Source organism: Protopterus annectens, chromosome 1.part0, assembly GCF_019279795.1.
Source record: "Protopterus annectens isolate FY-2018-M chromosome 1.part0, PAN1.0, whole genome shotgun sequence".
Taxonomy (NCBI): Eukaryota; Metazoa; Chordata; order Ceratodontiformes; family Protopteridae; genus Protopterus; species Protopterus annectens.
The window spans coordinates 1,357,230,060-1,357,253,497 of NC_056725.1; the positions used below are offsets into that span (position 1 = coordinate 1,357,230,060).

The following is a 23,438-nucleotide window of genomic DNA, read 5'->3' on the forward strand; positions in this document are numbered from 1 at the left end:
TATCCATTCTCTCTAAAATCCAAACATTTGTAAGATTCAGAAAGGTCTTCTGTCAGTTTAACTAAATATTTAGTCTAATCCAGCTCATTTTGACTTCTGGTAGTAGATGATACCAGTTAGATGGAACTATGTTTGAAAAGGCTTTTCCTCCTGTCCTTAGGTGACCCCTTAAACTCTACATTACCTAGTTCAGTAGATTACTTACCACTTGTCTAGCTGGGGGGCGGGGGTCTATCTGAGATGTAAAAGTTTAAAAGTGAACAATACAAGAAACGTAACTGTCCTTGCTGTAAATGCAACCAGTTGACTCTCTGTGATAGGAGCGGTGTTAGATGTGGGGTAAATAAATTTTAATATGAATAAGCTAGCTACAGTAATCTGCATGGCATGAAGTTTACAGAAATCACAGCTGAAATACAAACCTGTGTGTGGCCATGCCACATTTTCTGTGTCTCTACTATTTATTAGGCCACCAGACATAATACAGAATCAGGAGTGCAGAAATGTTTGTCACAATACTGAAATACTGCTGCAGATAAGACGATATAGATCTTTCAACAGATTTATAAATCGGAAGTGCAAAAATATAATTTGTAGTAAAAAAAAAAATGGCTCAACTGCAACCCCCCGGAATTCTCTTGCTGCAGGGAAATTTCATAGACATTTGGAAGCTCTCTGTTCAGAAATTCAATATGTTCTTCTATAGAAATGGATTAACTGAAAAGCCGAAAAAGAGACACTGTATCACATTTCTGCATATCAATGGGGAAGAAGCATTAAATATATTTAACTTTTTTCACTTTCTTTGAAGAGAAGAAATATAAAACAGCAGCATAAACATAGATGCTCTGGAATTATTGTGAGCTTAGAAAGAATCTGCCATTTACTAGACATCTAGACACTACAGAGACTTCAGATGTGTATGTAATTTAGGTGAAAAGCACAATACTGTCAATTCATTAATGACTCATTAATAAGACAGGAAATAAGGGGCAGGTTTAACAAAAATAGATCTGCCCTTATTAGGGTTACCACCTGTCCCACTTTGCGAGGGACAGTCCCTCTTTGGGCAGTTGTGTCCTGCAAAAAAACTGAACAAATGGCAAATGTCCTGATATCTTAGGACAAAAATATTTCCTATATTTTCTTTAATAGTTGCAGAAAACAGTTATTTTGTATCTGAAACACCAAAATATTATAATAAACAGAATAAGCAACTCAAATGCTACAAGAATAAGTTTGTATTCTGGCAAAAAGTGAATTTCTGTCCTTTGTACTGGCCGTGGGAATGTTTTGCCCTGCAAAATCTGACGTTCCTACCAAAAATGTCCCACTTTGGGCATTTGAAAAGGTGGCAACCCTAGCCCTTATCAAACGCTATGGTTTGTAAAGCAAGTGAAATTACTATTGCACTTCAAAGAAAATTAACTGACAAACAAGTTGTGTTGAAAGTAAAATGCAAAGTCATTAAGGCAACGATAAGAATGTCAGAATGTACTACAACAGAAATGGACATGAAGGAGACAGCTATGTGACAACCAAAACAGAAGCCAGGGAAAAGATTGCGCAATTTTAATTCATGCTTCATTAAGCAAGTATTGCTATAAGCATAGAAGGACATATGACCCTACTTTTAATCAGTTTTGCAGAGTCTGTGATAGTAAATGACACTTAGCTAAGATGTACAAACATAAAAGCAAGCCTGTTCAAATTAATTTGCATGTTAATGATTAGAAACATTATAATAAGCCATTTGCTGGTATTAGTGACATAAAAGAGTTGATAACAGTGAAGAAGGAACATATGTATAAGCCATGTTGTTGTTGTGTCTTTCGGCCTTTCCTGGTTAGGGGTCACCACAGCGGAACTCCGGTCTGCTAATGATTGGTAGTTGATTTTTATGTGCCGAGTTACCAGCCTTGACGCACATCCTTCAATGAAGGTACACCCATTCACGCATGTCTCCACGCAGAAGACACTCTAGCTGAGAATCGAACCGGACAGCGTCTTACTGTGAGGCGACAACGCTACCGCAGCACCACCACCGCAGGTAACATATGTATAAGCCATAAAAGCATAAATTTGTGTCAGATTGTTTGAAAAAAGGAAGAAGATTAGAGGACAGAATGATGCATTTTAAACCAAACACAGGGAAAGAGTACATTATTACATTTCGTGATATCTTTCAAGCACCACAGCTAAAAAATACTAATTAAAATTTTGTGGACATCATTAAACTATTATGGCCACCAGGAGGCACTACTAGGCCAGATATTGGTGGAAATGAATGTAAAAATATAATGCACAAAATTATTTTAGGAATAATAATTAAAAACTATCCACATATGTTGGGTGATTTGGCTTGTAATAAGCTACAGAAGGCAACATAAATTCACAGTATAAAATCAAAGACTACATGTGTATAGAAGGAGTCGCACAGTCTCAGAGGCATCTCAGATATTATGCAGAGCCACAGAAATGATATTCTGCAAGGCTATGTTCATTTACTTAGCCTTAGTAAGTTTGGACAACAGAATATTGCATACAAATCAAACTTAATAGATGGTCAGTATTACATTCTCCAAAGAAAACACCTGTGGCTCTGAGATTAAGAAATAAAGCAAATGGAAAGATAAGGTGTCATTAAAAAGAAAAAGTAAAAATGGGTGAAAAGTATGGTCACTTATGAAGAAGAACATCATTTACAAAGATATTAAACTACAACATCTGACTAGAGTGGTTATATCAACAAACTTAACCAAAGAACTGTAAAGAGTAGATATCTGAGAAAGTGGATTGATCCAAGTGAACCCATTTTAGCCACAGCAGGGAAACACTTTACATACCCATGATATAAACAAATACAATATACACAAAAATTAAATTAGACAAACAATACAATGTACAAGGTAAAAAAGACACACATAGACGTCTTGTACAGATAAAAATTACAACAGATTAGAAATACACAATAAAATGTACAAGGGAGCAAAAGTTCCAGGGAGCATATATAATATGCATCATGAAATAGGAAGTTGGTGTTCATGTTTCAAGCTGTGTATACTCAAAGTTCATTTGTAAAAGAGAAGGCAAGATGTAGAGTAGTATGCAATATGTCACTGCTTTGTTGTAAATTGTGTAGAAAAGGAAGGATGAGAGAGTAGAGAGCCAAATTTATGGTATTTTATGTTACTGCAGATTGCTTAAAATATGAGAATGAGTGCACCATTTGTAAGTATCTAGATAACTTTGACCTGAATTATTTATCATCTCAGAAGTCTGTGATGTCAAGGAAACTTTCGCAAAATGTAGTGCCTGAGAAGAAGATCTTGTGGTCCGAGGAAGTTAGTTGTAAATATATGTAGCAGTACTGTTCTGTTGTCTGAATAGAGAGCAGATAGTGCTGAATACTGTTTATTATCTGTCTCGATTTCACCAATGGTGAAATGCTATTACTGAGACTTTTGTGTAAAAGTGTCAATAGGAGAACATGTGTGTGCAGCTGCTGCGCTTATGTAAGGGTTACACAGTGATGCCCTCTCTTTGGGGATGTTGAATGAAACTGCAAACCTATGTAGGTAACATTTGTAAGTTTTGGGTTATTTTCCTTTACTTTAAGGAATAGGCAAGGAAAGGTAGACGCTATAAAAACTCTGGTTGTAAAATATTTTTACATACTTTACCTCTGCCTATAGCGATAAGTGACAGATTTTCAGACAGCCACATAGGGTTGAATTCATTTTGTCTAAGTTACTCGTGAAGAGTCATTTAAAATACGATAAAGAGTTCAGCCTCGAAAGAAGACACTTTATCACTGACTTGCTAGTTTTTTTTAAGTAATAGGAAGAGTAAAGATTGATGGTTTAAGTTTTGGTTGTGTCCCAAAACCATCCAATTTTATTTTCTTCGTAAGTTGCTAATTATGTTGCTATATGGAGAGTTTAACAAGAATTAACTGAAGATTGCTTAAAACTGCGTTGCGAGGAGGAGCAGATTCAAAGAACACCATGCTATGGGGAATGTAATTAATGATCAAACTAAAACGAATAAGGATTAAAAAGACACCTGCTAACATACTTTAATGAGATGATGGATGTTGTGACACAAGTCCTTTCAGAAAGACAAATTGAAAACCATTTTACTGTAGAGCAACTATAGTGGTCGACGGACAGGGAGCTTAGTTGGAGGCTGAAGTCAAAGAAGGGATTTCAAGAATGTCAGATGTTAAATTCATTTCAGTACTAGATACAACCCAATGTATCTGGCAAATAAGGCTAAATGACTCACGATCCATTTAATACTTCATTAAGAAGGCATAGAGTACTTTGAACGCTAGTATTTTATCAGCATCAGATATATTCAACAGAGGTATCCAACGGGTAATTAGAAGGTGGTGTAAACATTTTTGATGACGGACAATGTAAGATCAGACAGAAAAAGAGATGGTAAGATATCTGTTAAGCATTAAGGAAGCAGAATTTAAAATGAAATAGCATAATTAAAACAAAAAAAGAGCAACACAAATGAAAAACACAGGTCATTTTCTAATGTCAGAGGACTGAAACTTGATCCAGAAAAAAGCCAAAACAGCTGTGCAAAAGCTAAGGCCAGAAATCAATTCCTTACAGAGGTTTAAAGGAAGTATGCAGTATCTTCCAGAGTTTGTACTCACTATGCCTGAGATAAATGTGCCTCAAAGAGAGCTACCAGAGCACAATGAACCTTGGGGGTGACGCTGTGAGGGGGAAAACAGCTTTAGAATGGTCAAGAAACAAGTTACAGATGCTCTAATGTTAAAATATTATGAAGTGAACATGTACGTCCAGAACAAAGTATCTGAACAGCTATCACTAGACTGTGGAAAATGAATACTAAAATATTAATAAAAAATAAAACATGACCGATTCAGTGGACACCTTTCAAGATTATAGAATAAAGTTCCCCTTATAAAATTTCTTTTAAAATAATCTTTAAGTACAAGTTTGTTGTGCATCTAGAAGATAGAAAATATTAAAATGGGGTTATGACAATCAAGCTTCTTGAATTCCAATAAGTCAAAAAGCTTCACAACTATCTAATTGCAGGTTGGAATAATGTGTCAACACCAGCAAGCCATCTTGCTTACCAAGTCCAGCATCATTAGTTCACAGTGACTGGGGCCCAGTTTTGTACAAAGAGTGCCAGTCTTCCCCCCAAATGACTTGGGAGGATGAGAAAAATATACTGGAATGATTACAGGAGGAGTCAAAGGAAGAGGTTCTCCAGTTCGGTTCTCAGCTGGGATGCCTTCAGTACAGAGTCTGCATATCCTCCGTGTGTTCATGTGGCTTTTCTCATGGTGCTCTGGCTTCATTCAAATTTCCAAATACATGCCATAATGTGAACTGGGGACTCCAAATTGCCCGGAGTTGTGACTGCATGAATGTGTGATACAGAGGAAAGACCTGGCAACCTATTTCTACTCCACCTTTGTCTTATAAACTCTGTGGAAATAGTGGCTGTGTGTCACTCTAGAAACTAGACGGGACTCGTGTCACTCTAGAAATCAGATGAGACTCGTAAGAGAGTGAATGAGCAAAAGCACCTCTGTGAACATATTTAAAAAATCCCAGCATTAACTGCACTGTACCTATGATACTACTTCTAATCTGTCAACACTGCTAAAAAGGATTAAACTGGAAGAGATTTTTTTTTTCACACCTTGATTAAATTATCGTATGTTACACATGCAAACATACATTTATAAAAATAATAATCAAACCATATTAACAAATTCATATTTACAAATAATGTACAAATTGTTCCATACAATATAATCAATTTAATACTACAATTCCAGTCTTCTCTTCAACATCATTCCTTCTCCAAAATATTTTTCTGCATGTATTGTTCCCACAATTTCCATTTTTTCTGTGTAATTTACTTCTACCATGTTCTAAAGATCCCACTCCCTCTTCTTTTATCTCTGTTGCAATATTCACTACTTCAAATATGGTTGGTTTAGACTTTGATTTCCATTTTTCAATAAATGCTTTTCTTTGGCAGCCAAAAGAATTCAAGGCCTTACTACGTCCAGGCAATTCATCTCCTGTACATTTCCACAGCTACACTCATTTTCTCACAAAGTATTCCTGACCGAGTACACTGCAGTGAGTTTTTAGTCTGCCAACTCATTACACTTACAAATTATATGCTCCCAGTTACCTATTTCCTCCCCATTACACCTCCATCTTTTACCATCTACCCGATGAAAATTTATTTAGAGTTTGCTTGCAGTATAGAAATACCTATGCAAACACTTCCAGGCAAAAGTCCTAAATCTTCTAGACTTTGGTGCATATTTGGGACCCACACACATATATCCTCCCATTGTTTCTTTGTTTCTTTGTAAATTGTTTATCTAAGCTCTCTTCCAAGTCCTTTCTAACTCCTGAGTGATTCCTAAAGATATAGTGCAATATTTTATATGCCCTACTAATTATCCCCTTTTTAACTGCAACTTCTGTTCTACACTCAAACTAAAAACTCAACCAGTGCAGATATTTATTTCATTTAGGATTTTCTCATCTCTTTTTCTTTGCCTATACTCCGATATCAATCCCTGATAAGGAAACCAATCTCTAGCCTGCAGTCCAAGTGTCTTCTTGACCTCTTCCAATTCTAATACCGTTCCCTCTCTAATTATTTGTTTCCAATACCCTAGTTCCTTTTCCAGCTTCTTCAAGTAAATTCCAGTCCCCTCTTGCCTATTCTCTGTACCCCTAATTGCACTCATCCCTATTAACATAATCTCTTTTCTCCATTCCCTTGTTGGCTAAGATCATACTAAACTTCCTACTACTTTATGAATGTAATATTCTCCCTTTAATTTCTTATTTCTCCAAATCTTTTGGGTTTCTAACACCATGACGGGAATGCATCCCATTCCTAAATCAAACTGTAATTAAAGTTCATGAAACTAGTACTGTTTCAATCTTTGATGTCAGCCAGAAGTGTTCTTCACAGCACCCACAATGTGCCCAGCAATGACTCCTTCTGCAATTTGTAAGGAGTTAAATGTATTGGTAACACATCTAAATACGACTGTTGATTCTTTTTTTACAAGACCCGTTGCTCCTACTACTATTGGAACTGTCTGGGCATCTTTCTTCCACATTGCTCCCATTTCTGCCTGCAAATCCTGATATTTTATGATTTTGTGTTTCTCTGCATGCAAGACACTGTAGTCATTGGGTATAGAGATTTCAATGATCGATGCTACTTTTGTCTTCTTTTCATGGACCATTACATATGGCTTTCTCGCATCTATCTTTTGAACCATTGATAATGGTTGATCCCATGTGATATAAATATCATTTTTTATGATGTTTTGTGGCTCATACTTCATGTTTTTCAGCCACTTCATTATAATGATTGCACAATCCCCAGTACAACAGTCTTGCCACATTATTATGCCTTTCCATATACAGTCCTTCTGCCATTAGTATACTGCAACAAGGTGTGCAATTCTGTTTTACAAAACCTACATTTGTCTGTTTCTCCTACATGTTCAATGGACTTTGCAAACTAACGTGTACGAAGCCCACTATATCTTTGGCCGCCAATATTAACCTTTCATCATTTGGTTTGAATTTGTGCGTCTCCTTAACCATTCCTGCATTCAATCCTGATCCCAGTTCCTGATCCCAGTAGTTTTCTATACTTCCAACTGTATTTATGCATTTTCCACATTTCTTGCCTTCTCATCTGATCCTTCACCATATATTCTTCATTTTGTTTTTTGGCACATTCAGCTGCTGCCTAATTTTATCTACTTCTGGTTTGATTTCCATTCCCACTTAACGCTGGTATGCTTCTGCTAGACTAAGGGAAGTCATCTTAGATTTATCCTCATGTTTCAAAACGTTCACTATACTTGGGTCTTGGGAGGTTAGCAGATATGTATGCAGTCCCACAATTGCAGATCTATTTATGTAATCAATTTCAAGTAGGCCCATACCTCCTTCGGAAAAGGGAATATATAATCTTGGTATGCACTGATTTTTATAAATCATTTGGTGAGCATGAAGAATCCTTCTTTTCCTGTCTAATCTCTCCAACACCTTTTGGGGCCAGTCAGTCACTCCATAAGTTAGGACAGAGAGCGCATTTCTGGGTTATAGCTTGAATTTTGTTCATAGATGTCAATGCTGTTTTCAGAATTAATTTAAGTCTTCTAAAATATTCCATACTAGGTTTTATTCACATTTGTTCATGTTTTATTGTTGATCATTCATCAATTCCCAAATATTTATACACTCCCTCTTGCTCAAGTTCTTTTAGATCACATTCTTGTCCCAAACTGATGTTTTCTTGGTGCTGCAGGTGAATTTTGACTCATTGCAGTTGTGCTTTCAGTTCTGCATCTGATGAGCTATACAGTTTTAAATCATTGACAAAGAGAAGATGAGAAGTCTTTACATGTATTGCTTTCTGGGAGTCAAATAACAGCCATGACCTAATCTGTTAAGCAGACAGCTTAATGGATTAAGGACAATGCAAAAGAGCAATGGTAACAGAGAGTCACCCTGAAATATCCCCCTTTGGATTTTTATCCCTGGAATAATAGTTTGTCATTTATCATGGCTTAATTGCAAAGTGGTTTGCCACCGTTTCATGGTCGCTGTGATGTAGTTGTAGGGTGTATCTTATACATTTTTAAGCATTCTTTTATCCATGAATGTGGGATACTATCAAATGCTTTTTTGTACTCAGTCCATGCCATTATTACTGTTTTGTTCTATTGCCATGGTTGAATTTTTCTGCATCAATTCCGGTGTATAGTTTATACGCTGTTGGAAGGCAAGTTATTGGTCTGCAATCTTTAGGGTAGCTTGCAGATTCACTCAAGTAGGAGAATTGTTTTTCCGGTTGTTTAGCCAGGCTGGTATCTGTTCGGAGTGTGCATATAAATAGTTCTTACTCATGGCTAAATCTTTAGGGTACTACATCTGGGCCTGGGGTTTCCAATTGTAGGCTTTTCTTAACTTTACCTCAATCTCTCTGTCTGTTACTTCATCCCATTTCATATCCTGTACCTTTGAACGTCTTATTCTTTCTTTTACTTCTATTCATTTAGCATCTTTGTTATGTTCCACAGGATCTTCACAGATATTTCTCCAAAATGTATCCGTTTCTTTTTTTTTTTTTTTTGGTGGTCTTTCAATTCCTTTATAAATCAATTGTTGAGCATGAAACATCCTTCTTGTTTTCCGGTCCAATATATCCAGCACCTTTTGGTGCCAGTCAGTCCCTCCAAATTGTAAGTTAGGGCAGGAAAAACAAATTGCTTTATAGCTTGAATTTTGTTTCTAGATGTAAATGCTGTTTTCAAGATTAATTTAGGTCTTCTAAAGTATTCCTTACTAAGTTTTATTCATATTTGTTCATGTTTTATTGTTGATCCTTCATCAATTCCCAAATATTTATACACTCCCCCTTGCTCAAGTTCTTTTACATCATATTCTTGTCCCAAACTGATGTTTTCCTGGTGCTGCAGTTTTCCTGCTTTAAAGGTTGCTTTGGCACATTTATCATGAGCAAATGACATTCTCATATCATCTGGAAAAATTTGACTACTTGCAGTTGTGCTTTCAGTTCCTCATCTGATGCTCATCTGATGAGCTATACAGTTTTAATCACTGACAAAGAGAAGATGAGAAGTCTTTACAGTTTGTTGTTTTCTAGGAGCCAAATTACAGCCATGGCCTAAGCTGTTAAGTAGGGTTAAGGGCAAAACAGAATAGCAGCGGTGACAGAGAGTCACACTGGAATATTCCCCTTTGAATTTTTATCCCTGGGATAATAATTTTTTCTTTTATCATGGCTTAATTCCAAAGTGGTCCACCATTGTTTCATGGTAGCTGTGATGTAGTCAATCAGTGTAGGGTGTATCTTATACATTTTTAAGAACTCTTTCATCCATGAATGCAGGATACTATCAAATGCTTTTTTTGTAGTCGATCCATGCCATAGTAAGATTCTTCTCCTTTTTACAGTTCTCCATTATGACAACAAATTATCTTTTATTCCATATGACTTTCTATTATTGCCATTTTGTTCTATTGCCATAACTGAGTTTTCTTCTAAATGACTATAAACTCTATCGGCATCAAATCCAGTGTATAGTTTATACATCGTTGGAAGGCAAGTTGCCGATTTAAAATTTTTAGGGTAGCTTCCAGGTTCACTCTTAAGCAGGAGCATTGTTTTTCCTGTTGTTAGCCAGTTTGGTGTCTGTTTGGGTTCTTACTCATGGCTAAATCTTCATGCAAAGATGTTAATCCTTTTAACCAGAAGTTAGGTACTGCAGCAGGGCTTGGAGTTTTCCAATCAAAGGCTTTTCTTAACTTTATTTAAATCTCTCTGGCTGTTACTTCATCCCTTATCATATCCTGTACCTTTAAACTTCTTATTCTTTATTTGACTTCTTTTGTCCATTTAACATCTTTATGTTCCACAGGATCTTCACAAATACTTCTGCAAAATGTATCCATTTCTTTGTTTGGTGGTCTTTCAATTCCTTTTACCTCGTTTCCTAGTTCTCTATAAATCTTTTTTGGGTCATCAATAAATTGCTTATTTTGTACTTTTCCTTTATATTTACCTGTGTATCTTCTTAGTTTTTAGCTTGTGCTGAGATTTTTAGTTTAGTGCATGACAGATCCTGATCTGTTCTAATACTGTCCATTGTTTTATCACATCTATCTTTTTAAGTGTTTTCGTTGATTTGTTCCCTCTTCTATATTCTTCTAACAGGGACACTTCTTGTCTTAATTGCTTTGTAGTTTTCTCTATTCGATACTTCCATCATGGTATTCAATTTCTCCCCTTCCTTTCTCTCACTACACCGTGTTCATGTGGTAAAACTTTATCAGTTATTAATTTAGCCGCACAGTAATATATCCTGTTTACTTCTGTTATATCGCATAGATCTCTTTGACAGGCCAAATTACTGTGTTCATTGGTTTTATCAAACTTCTGACTTTTGGGGGGTTTTGTTGACCTTCTACAGTCTATTTCTTTTACTGTTCTTAACATGTCTCTCTATTAAATCAAGTAACTCTTCACTTAGCTCATTTTCTTCTAAACTGAGGGCAGATTTATTTTTGTTCTCCATTTCCTGTGGGCATTCTATACAATCTTCCTGTGGCACATTCTCTTCAATTTTATCCTGTGCCATCCATTGCTCTGTCATATGGGAAGTCACTGGCTTATCATTCCTCAGCATTGACTGCATCAGAGTTTCCACAGTTTCCTGTTCCTTCCCTTGCTGTCTAGCTTCAAGTGAACATTTATACTGGTTTTCTGTGGAAGGCTTCAAAATATCTTCATATGGCACCTGAACAACTGCTTCCCATTCCACTGGTTTTCCCTTAATTTGGATGTCCATTGCTCTATCCTGTTATGGCACTTTCTGAATTAGATTTTTCTACACCGAATCCTTCACTCTGCAGGTACACTATAACCTCAGTTTCTACTTCTTTAACTTCTCCATTACTAATCTCCTTTTCCTATTTGTCCTTTTTTTTTTGCATTGCAAAGTTTTCCATGTCTGGATTTCTTTGCCTGTATTCTTTTCAAATATCTTTGGTGCTGCTCCTTTTTTATCAATTAGTTTTGCTTTCTCCTTTGTATAGATATTACACCATATTAAATCTCTTTCTTTTCCATGTCCATACTTCTTCAGATGTCTCCTGATCTTCCTGTTTCTTTGGAGGACTTGTTCCATCATGCTGTGATATAACCTGTGTTAGATCTTCTACACCAAATCCTTCACTTTGCAGGCATTCCACAACCAACTTTTATTTTTTTAACTTCTACTTTACTAATCTTCTTTTCTACATTCCCTCTTTGTGATATTTTTTATTGTGAAATTTTCCGTATCTGGATGCGTTTGCCTGCCTTTCTCTTCAAATATTTTTGGGACTGCCTTCTTTTTATTGATTAATTTGGCTTTTGCCTTTGCATAAATATTACACCATATCAAATCTCTCTTTTTTTTCCCATGTCCATATTCCTTTTTTATACTTTTCAAAAATCTCTAGGTTTTGTTTATATTTTCCCACTTCCTAAGATGCTTCTTTTTCCAAACAGATCAAAGTTTCTTTTATATATACTATTTTTCACAAATTTATTGTATTAATGAACACAGATTTTTATTTGAGGCTTCAGACAGTTTCTCTTCTATTTTTCTTTCCTCTAATTTCTCTCAGTCTTTTTGAACATCTTGTGTCTGGAAATTCTGGGATTTTTGCATAATAGTAACAATGCATAATTTCTTTCTTATCCTCAATAGTCCACTCTATCAACTTTATGGCTTTTTGACGTATCAGTTTTTGTGATTTTTGTGGACTGCTACTTCCTTCTACAACAGGAGGGCACCCCATTCTACACTGTCATTTTTTCCAGTCCTGGCACCAGTGCACCTACCAAGATTGGGCAATTTTTTTTATCCTGGGTCTTGTGCACCCACCTATCCTTTTTAATTCTTGACCTACTTCTGTCCATGATGTATACTACATAAAAACAGTCTATATACAAGTGTCATCTTGGTGAGATTTTTTTGTGAAAAACAGGGTCCACCTTGTGAAGGTATTCACCAAGACTAGAGGATGAATTCGATTTCAGCAGTACTACTCTCCTTTGTTTGCTGACTTTTCTCTACATACCAACCCCTTCTCCTGTATAACTGTTGTGACTCTTCTAAAGGATCTGAATCCAAAATCCCAGTAATTACTTATTACTTGAATGTCCCTGCTGCTTCACCATCACCCCTTTCCACTTTGAATTGTAGCTTTCTGCTCGTGCTACATACAAGAGCCTTAACTGGCTATGTCAAAAAATATCCCTTCAAATCAGATACTAAACCTCCTTGTTCTATTAGAAGAATCAACTTATCTCATGTGACTCTCCTCTAGTTGATAAAAATATGCTCAACCTGTGTATAAATATTAAAGGGATTAAAATAAATTGTACTTCTTGTATCTTGCTATCCATATCCACAGGCAAGAGCTTCCAGTTTCTCAGTTTTTGTATTACCTTTTTTGTTTAGTCTTTTCCCACATTGTTGCCATAACAGAGTCCTTCTTTAACTCATACTCCTAAATATTTCATTTTATCATGTCCCCATAAACGAGAATTGCTGAAACAATTCATGAGTGGGTACTTACATTACAGCTATAGCCTTTTGTTTTATCTTCATTAATTTTACTTCCCAAAAAATGGAACTGCCTCCGAATGTTACACAACACTCAAATGTTCTTTTCTGGTTTTATCAGATACAAAACAATATTATCTATAAATAAAGCTAACTCTTCTTGAATGCCATACCAATTATATCCCTGAATTTCTGAGTCTTTTTTGCCAATGGTTCTAAATATAAAACAAATAAACAGGAAAGAGGGTACCCTGCGTGGATCCTCTGTTTAGCCGCAACAAATCAGACAGGAACCCTCCCACTCTGACTTTTGCCTCTGTTCCCTCCCTTATCCTCCTAATGAACCTTATTATTTTATAAGGAAAAACAAATGGTTCCAGTGCCCTCCCAGCTTACTCTGTCAAATGCATTTTCTGCATTCAGACCTAACAACAATACCAGTATTTTCTTGTATTCTCCTTTCCTCCAGATTATCACCGTTTTATTAATTTTGTCAAATGTTTGCTTCCCCTCCAAAAAACTCACTAACCCGTATCTATCAATTTTGGTAACATCCTTGCCAATATTTTAGCCACTGTAGACAAACACTTTATAATCATGGATTAAAATTGAAATGGGCCTATATGAAGCCACATCAGATGGGTCTTTACCATCTTTAGGTATTAAAGCCAAGACAGCTTTTTTCCAGGATGTTAGTCCCTTTAAAATGCTCTTAATCATAAACTTCTGGATCTTTATCACTTTCTAACCTACTAGCTTCCAAATGTCTACTAGAATGTCATCTATTTCTGTTGATTTTCCAGCAGACTGGTTATACATCATCATTTTTATCTCATCTCCTCCTATCTTAAATGTTAATTGTTGAGCCTCATCTACCTCTAACTTTGGAATATTTAAGTCTTCCATAAATATTTCCATTTGTGCTTTTTCTTGATTTCCCTACTCCTCTGCTTTATACAAATTTTCATATAGTTGCCAAAATATCTATAGTATCGCTACAGGATCTCGTTACTTTTCTTGTTATAAGCTCCCTAAGTCTGCCAACAACTCTTTCTAGTTTCTGTTGCTGAACTCATTCTGCCTAATGTTTTTCTGCTCTGTAGTTATCAAAAATGGTTACTTAATATTAATCTTCCTAAACTCATGCATATTGTGCAGGTATGTCCTTATGTTCTCATTAGCACTCAGCAATTGCACCTCTTCTTGTCTTGTGAGATTTCCTCTATTCTGTAATACTTTAACTTTTGTCTAAACATATTAGCTCATATATATATATATATATATATATATATATATATATATATATAAAATTATTATTATATATGTGTACTTTTCGCCCTATTCCCCATCTCAACAGCCCAGGATTGCAGCCTATTAACTTAAACATGCTTTTGTCTAGCCTCGTTTCTCTATTTGTGTTGCAATGCATTCATATCTTTTTTTAAGAAACACTTTCACTGAATTATCAAACTTACATTTACATACAAGTAAAAGAATGGAACTAGTTCACATTTATAAACATTATACATCACATATATTGTTCTATACAATATAATCAATCCAACATTACGTAAATTATCAATTTCTGCCTGGTCTTAAAACCTCATTCCTCCTCCAAAACATGTTTTTACTGTATTGGTCCCACAATTTCCATTTTTTCCTGAAAAAAAAAAACCTAGAACTGATTTAGAATGTTCAACAACAGTGAAATATCATTTTCTGGTTCTTTCAGGTACAAAATAATAGCATCTGCAAGTAATGCCAACTTTTCTTAAATAACATACCAATTATACTCATGAATTTCTGAGTTCCTTACTTTCTTTTCCAATGGTGCTAAATATAATGAAAATAGGAAAGGCAAAGGAGGACACCCCTTTCTGGTTCTCCTGTTCAGATACAATGCACCAGAGAGGAATTCTCCCACTTTGATTTTTGCTTCTGATCCCTCATATAGCCTCCTAAGTAACCTTATTATTGTATCAGGAAATGCAAATGCTTCCATTGTCCAACTCATAAAATCCCAGCTTACCCTGTCAAACTAATGCCTACACTTCTAACACTAAAAAAAGAAAGAAAAAAGACATCTGTTTACTTTAGTATCTTTATCACATGCAAGGACAACTAAAATGCTTTACTATAAAATGTGATTTATATCATAAAACGTTTCATAAAAATACTGTTAAGAACAAATATTGTCTTAGTTACCTTCTTCCTTCCTACTCCCCCCTTCAGTGTCCTTCCAAAAGTTAATGACGCAAGTCAAATGCCTTTCAGTTCACTACAATTTTAAAAAGTCAACAAAAAATCCATTCTTTCCACTTTTCTTATACCTCCTTATTTCACAAATGTGACTGGTGATTTGCAGTCACATTTACTCACTAATTTCCATGTTGCTGGTCTCCATGTTCATCTCCATCTCCCAACTCTAGACTCGGTTCAATTTGAAGGTACTCTCATTTCTTACAGTCAAACCCTGCTCTTTTCTCTCTCTCAAGCATTTTTCTTTGGAACAAAGGAAAATGTTGCACTGGCAAAGTCTCTCAGTGTGCTTTATTGTCAGAAGAATGAGAAACAGACCCCCCCCCCCCCTTCTGCTTTATGGTCACTTTTTGCTGGTCAGATTTTTAAGTTTCCACTTCCACCTTAGCCTGTTCTACATCAGAAAATTACTTTGATCCTCTAAGAAAAATGTTCTGAAGACAGCTGGATGCATCAGCTTGAATCTCACATCTGCCTGTCAACATTCCCTGATTGGTGGAATAAATGTGTTGCTCTTCTGCTTACTGTCCTTAAATAACATAGGCAGAAAATAATGCAAAAGTTTAATAATTTTAACACTAAGAATATTAAAGGTAGTGACAAAATATATTTCCTTTTTATCACTACCCAAGTTCTGAGTTATGAAACTGAAATTTCAAAAAAAAAAAAAGGAAATTTTCTGTATCCTTACTCAAATCCCTATTAAATCCTTTACCAACCACATCTATGCCACTGTAACATTTCTTAATAACAATGTTATTTAAAGACAGTAAGTTGGCTAAATATTACAGGGGAAAAAGGGGTGTAGTATAGCAGACATGGTGGTCCATAGTAGGTTTCAGATGCCAGATGCAAGGATTTGTACATAGATTTCCCCCAAAACTGGTACCTTTGCGTGTAAAAACTGCTCTATTTGTCCTTCTGTAATAAAAATATTTTTTTTCAAAATTAATGTTGTTAATTTTAGTCCTAATCAGAGTATTCATGTTGTACTGTTGGAATTGTTTATATTTTAAAGTGTCTGTGTGAGAAATTCTATGTGGGGGAAGCCAAAGAATGTTTAAAGTGAGAGATTCATGGGCACATTAGAGATATAAGAAATGGAAATTGTGATAACCCATTAGCAGTTCATTTTAGGAAATATCATTTTGGTAATTTTAAACTTCCTAAAGTATGTACTTTGGAGCAAGTTAATGTACATATGGGGGAACTGGTCTCTGAAAGAGAAATTATTGTATAAGGAAGCTCTTTTTATTTTAAAATTTTGACGCAGTGACCCCTAAGGGGTTAAAAAATGAATTTAATTGGACATATTTAATTAACTGATGTTTTGATGTGTTAATTGTTTTATTAGTCTGTATATTTATTGAGTGTTGCTTTGATGTTCAAGTTACTCCTTGAAGGCTTTTTGGCCAAAGCGCTTGAGTGAATAAACTATTTTTCTTCGGCAGCTGTTGTCTGCAATCCTCAACAAAGCTGGCATACCAACATGTCAGATAGAAGCCCTCCTCTAATGGCCAGTGGGCTGACTAAGGTTAAGTGGATTTCCAGAAGGTATATATTCCGAACATAGGACCTGGTGCACAGATTGCGATTGAAGACCATGGGGGAGGAGGCATAATGGATGTATTCAAGTGCGAGTTAGGTTTAGCAAACAAAGGAAAAAAAATACAGTAAGAGGTTCAAACAGTAGTATATTTATAAAGATAGGAAAAATGAGAAAGTAAATCAGAAAGAAAAAAAATGAGAAACAGCTGGCGAGGAGAAAAAAAAAAGAAAATTCACTTTTCTTCTTCTTGAGAGTTAATAATGAGTGGAGAAAATGAGGTGTGTAATAATAAAGCACAAGATTAACGATAAGAACAAATCAGCTTACAAACACACCCTGGAGTAGATTATACTAATGTCTGAGCTATATTATAAGTGACTGCATACACCATGTCCTAACTTGTGTTTACGAGCTGCCTCATCATTGACCGTACTGTTCAAGCCTCCTCATTTACACATGAACTCATTTACACATGTACTGTTAATGTATATAATACAAAAACAACATACAAAATGGACACACAAGCCTTGTTAAAGTATATAATGAGATATACAGTGGACGCTACATTAACTCATCTACCAATTAATTACCAACATGCCTATGTATGGATACAGCACCTCGATAATATTGTGTGAATTACTTCAATATATATCTGCACATATGTGAATCTATGATGGAAACTGCTGTGCATGTTTATTTAGTTGCCAGGATAGTCCACTGGGCCAAAGGACCCATTTCAGTGGAGGCCCAGGGACAAAAGCTCCACAGGTAACAAAAAAGACATACAGCAGATACATAACAAGCGCATAACATAGAGCAAATACATTTGGCATGACGGCATTACTGGATGCATGTATAACAAAAGTATGATGTGAATTGGAGTAAGTCTATTACAGGGCTATATACAGCCAAGTGAAGCATTTTAAATTGAGTTGATAACAAAATGACAAAATTCAGCACATTGCATAAAATTTCTAACAGGTGCATTCATGTTATAAAATGACAAATGATTCCACAATGCATAAAAAGAAATTTTAACAGTGGACAATAGTGAGGCTTACACCTGGCAATAGTATAGATAACTCAGACAGCATATACCTTGAATTAAGTACTTTACATGTCCAATATGAAAGTCTACATTAACTTGAGGCTAATTGCGATTTGAGGGTGGGGGACAAGGTGCAGGTACAGTTCCAGTTGGAAGTTAAAAAGCTTTTCAGGGAGGTTTTGAAAGTGTTAGGATTTTTTTGTAGTTCTAATAGTCAAGGGTATGACATTCCAGGCCTTTGCTATAGAGCAAGAGTACAGCTGTCCAGCAAACAGGATTGGTTTTTGAACCAGCAAAAGATGCTGATTCTCAGATCTGAGAGCCCTATTTTGTTGGTAGATACTGAAAACCTGGATAAGGGCAGGGCAGTCTGTAGGTTTAAAGATTATTTTGTGGGCTGTAGTCAGTTGTAGGTAGGACAGGTAGTGAGGCAGTTCAAGCCAGTTGAGGGAGTGAAGAGCAGTACAGTGGTGGATAGTATGTTTGGCATTAGAGGCAAATTTTGCAACATTGTTGTAACAAGTTTTGAGTTTAGTTTTTAGGGAGAAAGACAGGTTAGTAAGTAGGGGTCCACCGTAGAGTAGAGGTAGTAGGTAAGTGGTAGCAAGAACTTGTTTTGTGAAGAGGCTAAGGAAGTATTTGTGCCTGTACAGAATCCCAAGCTTTTGGTGGGTCCTGCTGATGCTAATTGTGTGCGTGTCAAATTTCAGGCGTTCGTCTATAAAACACACCTAGCAGTTTTGTCTGACTAACAAGCTCAATTACTGTGTTACTTTGTGAAAGCACAGGGAATTTGGCTTTGTTATGGTGATAAGACTTCTTGGGAGTGAAAAGCATGAGTTTGGTTTTGGCAGGGTTGAGGGAAAGGTGATTGTTACACATCCATGTCTCAGTAGTTGGGAATGTTGACGGAGTTAGCTGTAGTTCAGTTATGGAATTAGAGGCACATATAATTGTTTAGTCATCAACATATTGAATATGTGTGTCCTGACCTATGGAGAAGTGGAAACTATTAATAAAAATGTTGAATAACAGGGGTCCTAGTATAGAACATTGGGGAACTCCAGCAAGAGTATGGGGAGAAGGAATCCTGCCATCTGACAGCCTGTTTGTCAGTTAAATAGAGAACCAGTTAAGAGAGGAGAGAGAAAGGCCAGTTTTAGAGAGTTGGTATAGAAGTAAGGGGTGAGAGACAGTATCAAAAGCTTTTGAAAATCTAGGAATAGAGAGGAGATCATTTTTCCTGAGTCACTGGCTCTGCTGATTGTGTCCATGAATGATATGAGGGCAGTTGGGTCCTGTGGCCTGGTCTAAAGCCAGGCTGTGCAGGAGATGGAATTTTGTTGTGAAGAAGAATGTAAAAGAAATGAGTGCAAATGCATTTTTCTAAAATCTTAGAGATTGAAGACAGAATGGAAATAGGTCAAAAGTTTGAGATATCAGAATTATTACATCCCTTATGAAGAGGAAGAATACAAGCTTTTTTCCAGATTTTGGGGACATAACATTTTTGGACAGATCTGTTTAGAAGGATGGCTACAGGGTAGGCAATGGAATCAGCAGCTAACTTTAAGAATCATGTAGGCAGGTTGTCTGGCGCATTAGTGCATGGTTTAAGCTTAAGCAGAGTCTTTCTACTGTGTCGGTTAGGATAGGTTTAAAAGTGAATGTAGGTGTTGAGCTGGCCGAGTGGAAGTAGTGTGACTGGGTACTTTTAAAGGGAGTAGTAGGGTTATGAGATTAGGGAAAGGACACAGTGACATGTGCTATAGCATTAATAAAGTGAGAATTAAAGAGGGTGGCTATCTGTAGTGGAGTTTTGTCAGGATGAATACATGGGTTACTCCTTGTACCCCAATTTAGTAATGATGTTACAGAATTCCAGAATTTCTCTGGGTTTGGTTTATTTTCATTCGAAAATTTCAGATGGTGATTTTCTTATCTTTTTACATGTTTTTGGAGCTGTTTGAATTTTAGCAGGTCGGCAGGGTTTTTATTAGCTAACCATCGTTTCCAGCTCTGGACAGGATAGCAGCTGACTACAGGAACAATCAGTGAGCAGTAAGTAGTGGCCAAAAAAGCAGTCACAGGGCTATTTTAAATTAATGTGAAACAGAGCTTTGGAAAGGGATGCAAAAGAGGAAGGGGGATGTAGGTTTTGGGCTGGCAGCTGGGCAGGTATGGGAGAAAGCACAGGCACAAGGAAGCTCCTGAGGGTGTTCCAGGAAGAAATAAAGGTACAGAGTTTTAATGACATGTATGTTTTACAATAAAGTTATGGTAAAAATATGGAGAAAGCAAAGTATAACAGTATGAGAAGCTCAAAGTGGGATTCCAGAGGTTGAGACAGGTTAGTATAGCAGATGAGAAAGGAAGCAAAGAAGAGGAGGGGTAGTACAACTGTGCAGAGGCAAGAGTACACTGGAGAAGAGGGCAAGGTCTGGCTCAGTGATGTGCAGGAAGGGATTCTATTCAAATATCAGAAATATGAAAATTGAATGATATACATTAATAGAAATACAGTTTTTATTGTGTAAATGACTAACAGTTGTGTACGATTCTGTCACGCGTTCAGAGTAAAAGCTTTTTAAGGTGTTCACATCCTAGTAGAATTATACCTTCTTCTTTTCTTCCCTGGCCTTTTCTGAAATGGATTATGCCTGGTTGGGACTTCCTAATCCTCAAACACAAACAGGTGTGAAATGTCATCTTCATGAACAGAAAAAAAAAAGTTACTCACCGCTCTTGTTTCATACAGGACTAGTTTCTGTATGCAGCTGATTACGTGGGCTGTTGTAGGCATAATCAAGTTTCAGTACTTCACCATCTAAAGAAGAAATATTCTCAAGAATATCTAAAAAAAAATGGAAAGGCAAACTCTCTTTAGTAAAATAACACTCATCAGCAAGTTATCTATTCTTCCATGCACAACCAAAGCTACTTCTTAAGACAAGATTGACTGCAAAAACAATAACATAAGCTGCTTTAATATTATTTTACATTCAAATAACAGAATCTTACAAAAAATATCAACCCAAGTGCATTTAAATACAGTACTTCAACTAGGTAAATAACGTAAGTGTTTGAAAAAAAGAAAGAAAAAGTAGCAGGAGCTAATAAAACAGATCACTGTAAAGATATTACTCAATAACCTATATATATATATATATATATATATATATATATATATATATATATATATATATATATATATATATATATATACACATACACACATACATATACACATATATATATACTGGAATGGGCTGATTTATGCACCCCAGGACTGGTTCTCTGCCTTATGCTCACTTACTGCTGAAGCAGACTCCATCTTTCCACAACCCTGAATAACATAATGTAAATATCAAAAAATGAATGAATGTAGGCCAGCTCTACAGCATACATGGACAAAACCCTGACTACACCAGAGGTGACCTGAGTAAAATTAATGGGTCAAGTGCCTGTAGGAGCTGGTGAGTGGCCATTGGTAGCTCACCCTTAGAGGGAGCAGGTAGCTCTGACTTGCCACATGGATGACATCCAGCAGAAGCATTAGGTGTGTACCTTGTCAAGTGCCGAGGGGGCTAGGCCACTCTGCTATATTGCTTTTTCAGTGTAGCTATGGGAAAATTGGGATGTGGAGGCATGCTCCCTTCTATGGGGACAGTGACTCCAGACACAGAGGCACCACTAAGACAAGTGCTCCAAAAGGGAGAGGTCACGCCAAAATATAGGACAGCAAGCTGGCACACTCTTTACCAACTGACTCTCGCAAGTGAATGGAGAGCTGACTGGTTTTCCCAGGCAGGAACAAATATGACATGTAGTCAATGCATAGCCTGGGAATACATGACTCCCATTTCACTGCAATCTATATGGACCAGTTAGGTGACAAAGAAAAAAAGGTTGATAATTATTGTGTCTTGGTAACAACTTCTACCCAGATTCACCTCAAGAAAAAAGAAAGTAGGAAGGTATTCATGATGACTACAAACAAGTTTTAACCTCTTTCCTTTAGAGGAAAATTTAAAATGCAAGCAAACAAATTAACACAATAATGCAGATGAACTAACAACAATCATTTGAAAATCCTGAGGAACAAACAACTCTGGATCCAGTGAATGTATACTACACATCATTTTTTTATACAGTCACACATAATGAACAGCCATTAAACAGAAACAGATAGAGGGAATGATCTAGTACTGTCAAGTATTGTAATAAGGATGTGGATTAGTCATGTGATAGCCATATATTTGTTGCCAGGAAAGAACAGCTGCTTGTCTGTCAGAGAACTTTACAATCAGTCTACAAGTAGTAATTATAGCCAAGCTACATCCCAGAATGCCAGATATGATACATGAACCGCTCTTGGAGTTGGTGCAACTGACGTCCCTTGCCAAGGTTTTGTAAGTGGCTTGGCATCAGTGATTCACTACAGGTTGTCAGATGAGCTTCAGATCATGAATGAATTGCCCTGCACAATTTAAACTTCTGTATATCCATACACCTAATTCCTCTTTAAAGTGACAATATTATTGCTTCTTCTTAAATATAACTGCAGTTTATTCTACAAGTGAAACAGTCTTTGTAGGAGAAATTCTGATTTAACCCTAGACTTACTATTAAATACTTACATAAAATGACCAGTTTTCCTGGTACCAAGGCTTTCACGTGAAATGTTAACATCTTACAATGCCTGTAAGTCCTTGTTACAGAAAATGAGATACAGTGGATATAAAAAGTGTACACAACCCTGTTAAAATGCCAGGTTTTTTGGGAAAGAAAAAAATGAGACCACGATAAATCATTTCAAAACTTTTCCCACCTTTAATGTGACTTATAACCTGTACAATTCAAATGAAAAACAAACAAATTACGGGTAAATAAAAAAGTACAACATGCTGGTTGCATTCCAGAGCATTATTTTTAATAAGCAGAAGTTTTGTGAACAATAAAAGCCATTAAAACTGTACAAATTGCAATGCTATCAGTAAGAAGTGTTCCTTTCAGTGATAACAGTCTGTGCATTCATAGTCTTTTCATAAAAAACTAATATATTGTAATGCTTACACCTAAAATTTTATTTTTTGTTAACCATTTATAAATAATTTATCAAACTGTATAACTTAAAGACATATACTATTACAGCGTTTTCGTTAACCATAAGAAACCTTCCACATGACAGCAAGAAATTCCTCTTTGAATGCATGTTTATTGAGATATTTATAGAAATCTGAAAACATTTGCTTATTTGTATAATTAACAGAATAAAACAACAATGACCGTTTTCAAGATGTGCAACTTGCAGTGCAAATTTGAAAGACAGTTTTTTTGACAACATCTAAGGTTTCGCCTGATGTCATGCAACAATTTGTAAG

General features: G+C 36.0%; 1 protein-coding gene across 4 annotated transcripts in view; it reads right to left on the minus strand.

Moving 5' to 3' along the window:
- The window catches only part of FIG4 (FIG4 phosphoinositide 5-phosphatase), a 3,828,182-nt gene that overhangs the window by 3,765,855 nt on the left and 38,889 nt on the right, over positions 1-23,438 (minus strand). For all 4 annotated transcript variants that reach the window (XM_044066775.1, XM_044066785.1, XM_044066766.1 and 1 more), the window contains exon 2: positions 20,795-20,908. In XM_044066775.1, coding sequence (XP_043922710.1) covers positions 20,795-20,857 — 63 coding nt within the window. In that variant the 5' untranslated portion in view covers positions 20,858-20,908. The remainder of the gene's footprint in view (positions 1-20,794; positions 20,909-23,438) is intronic.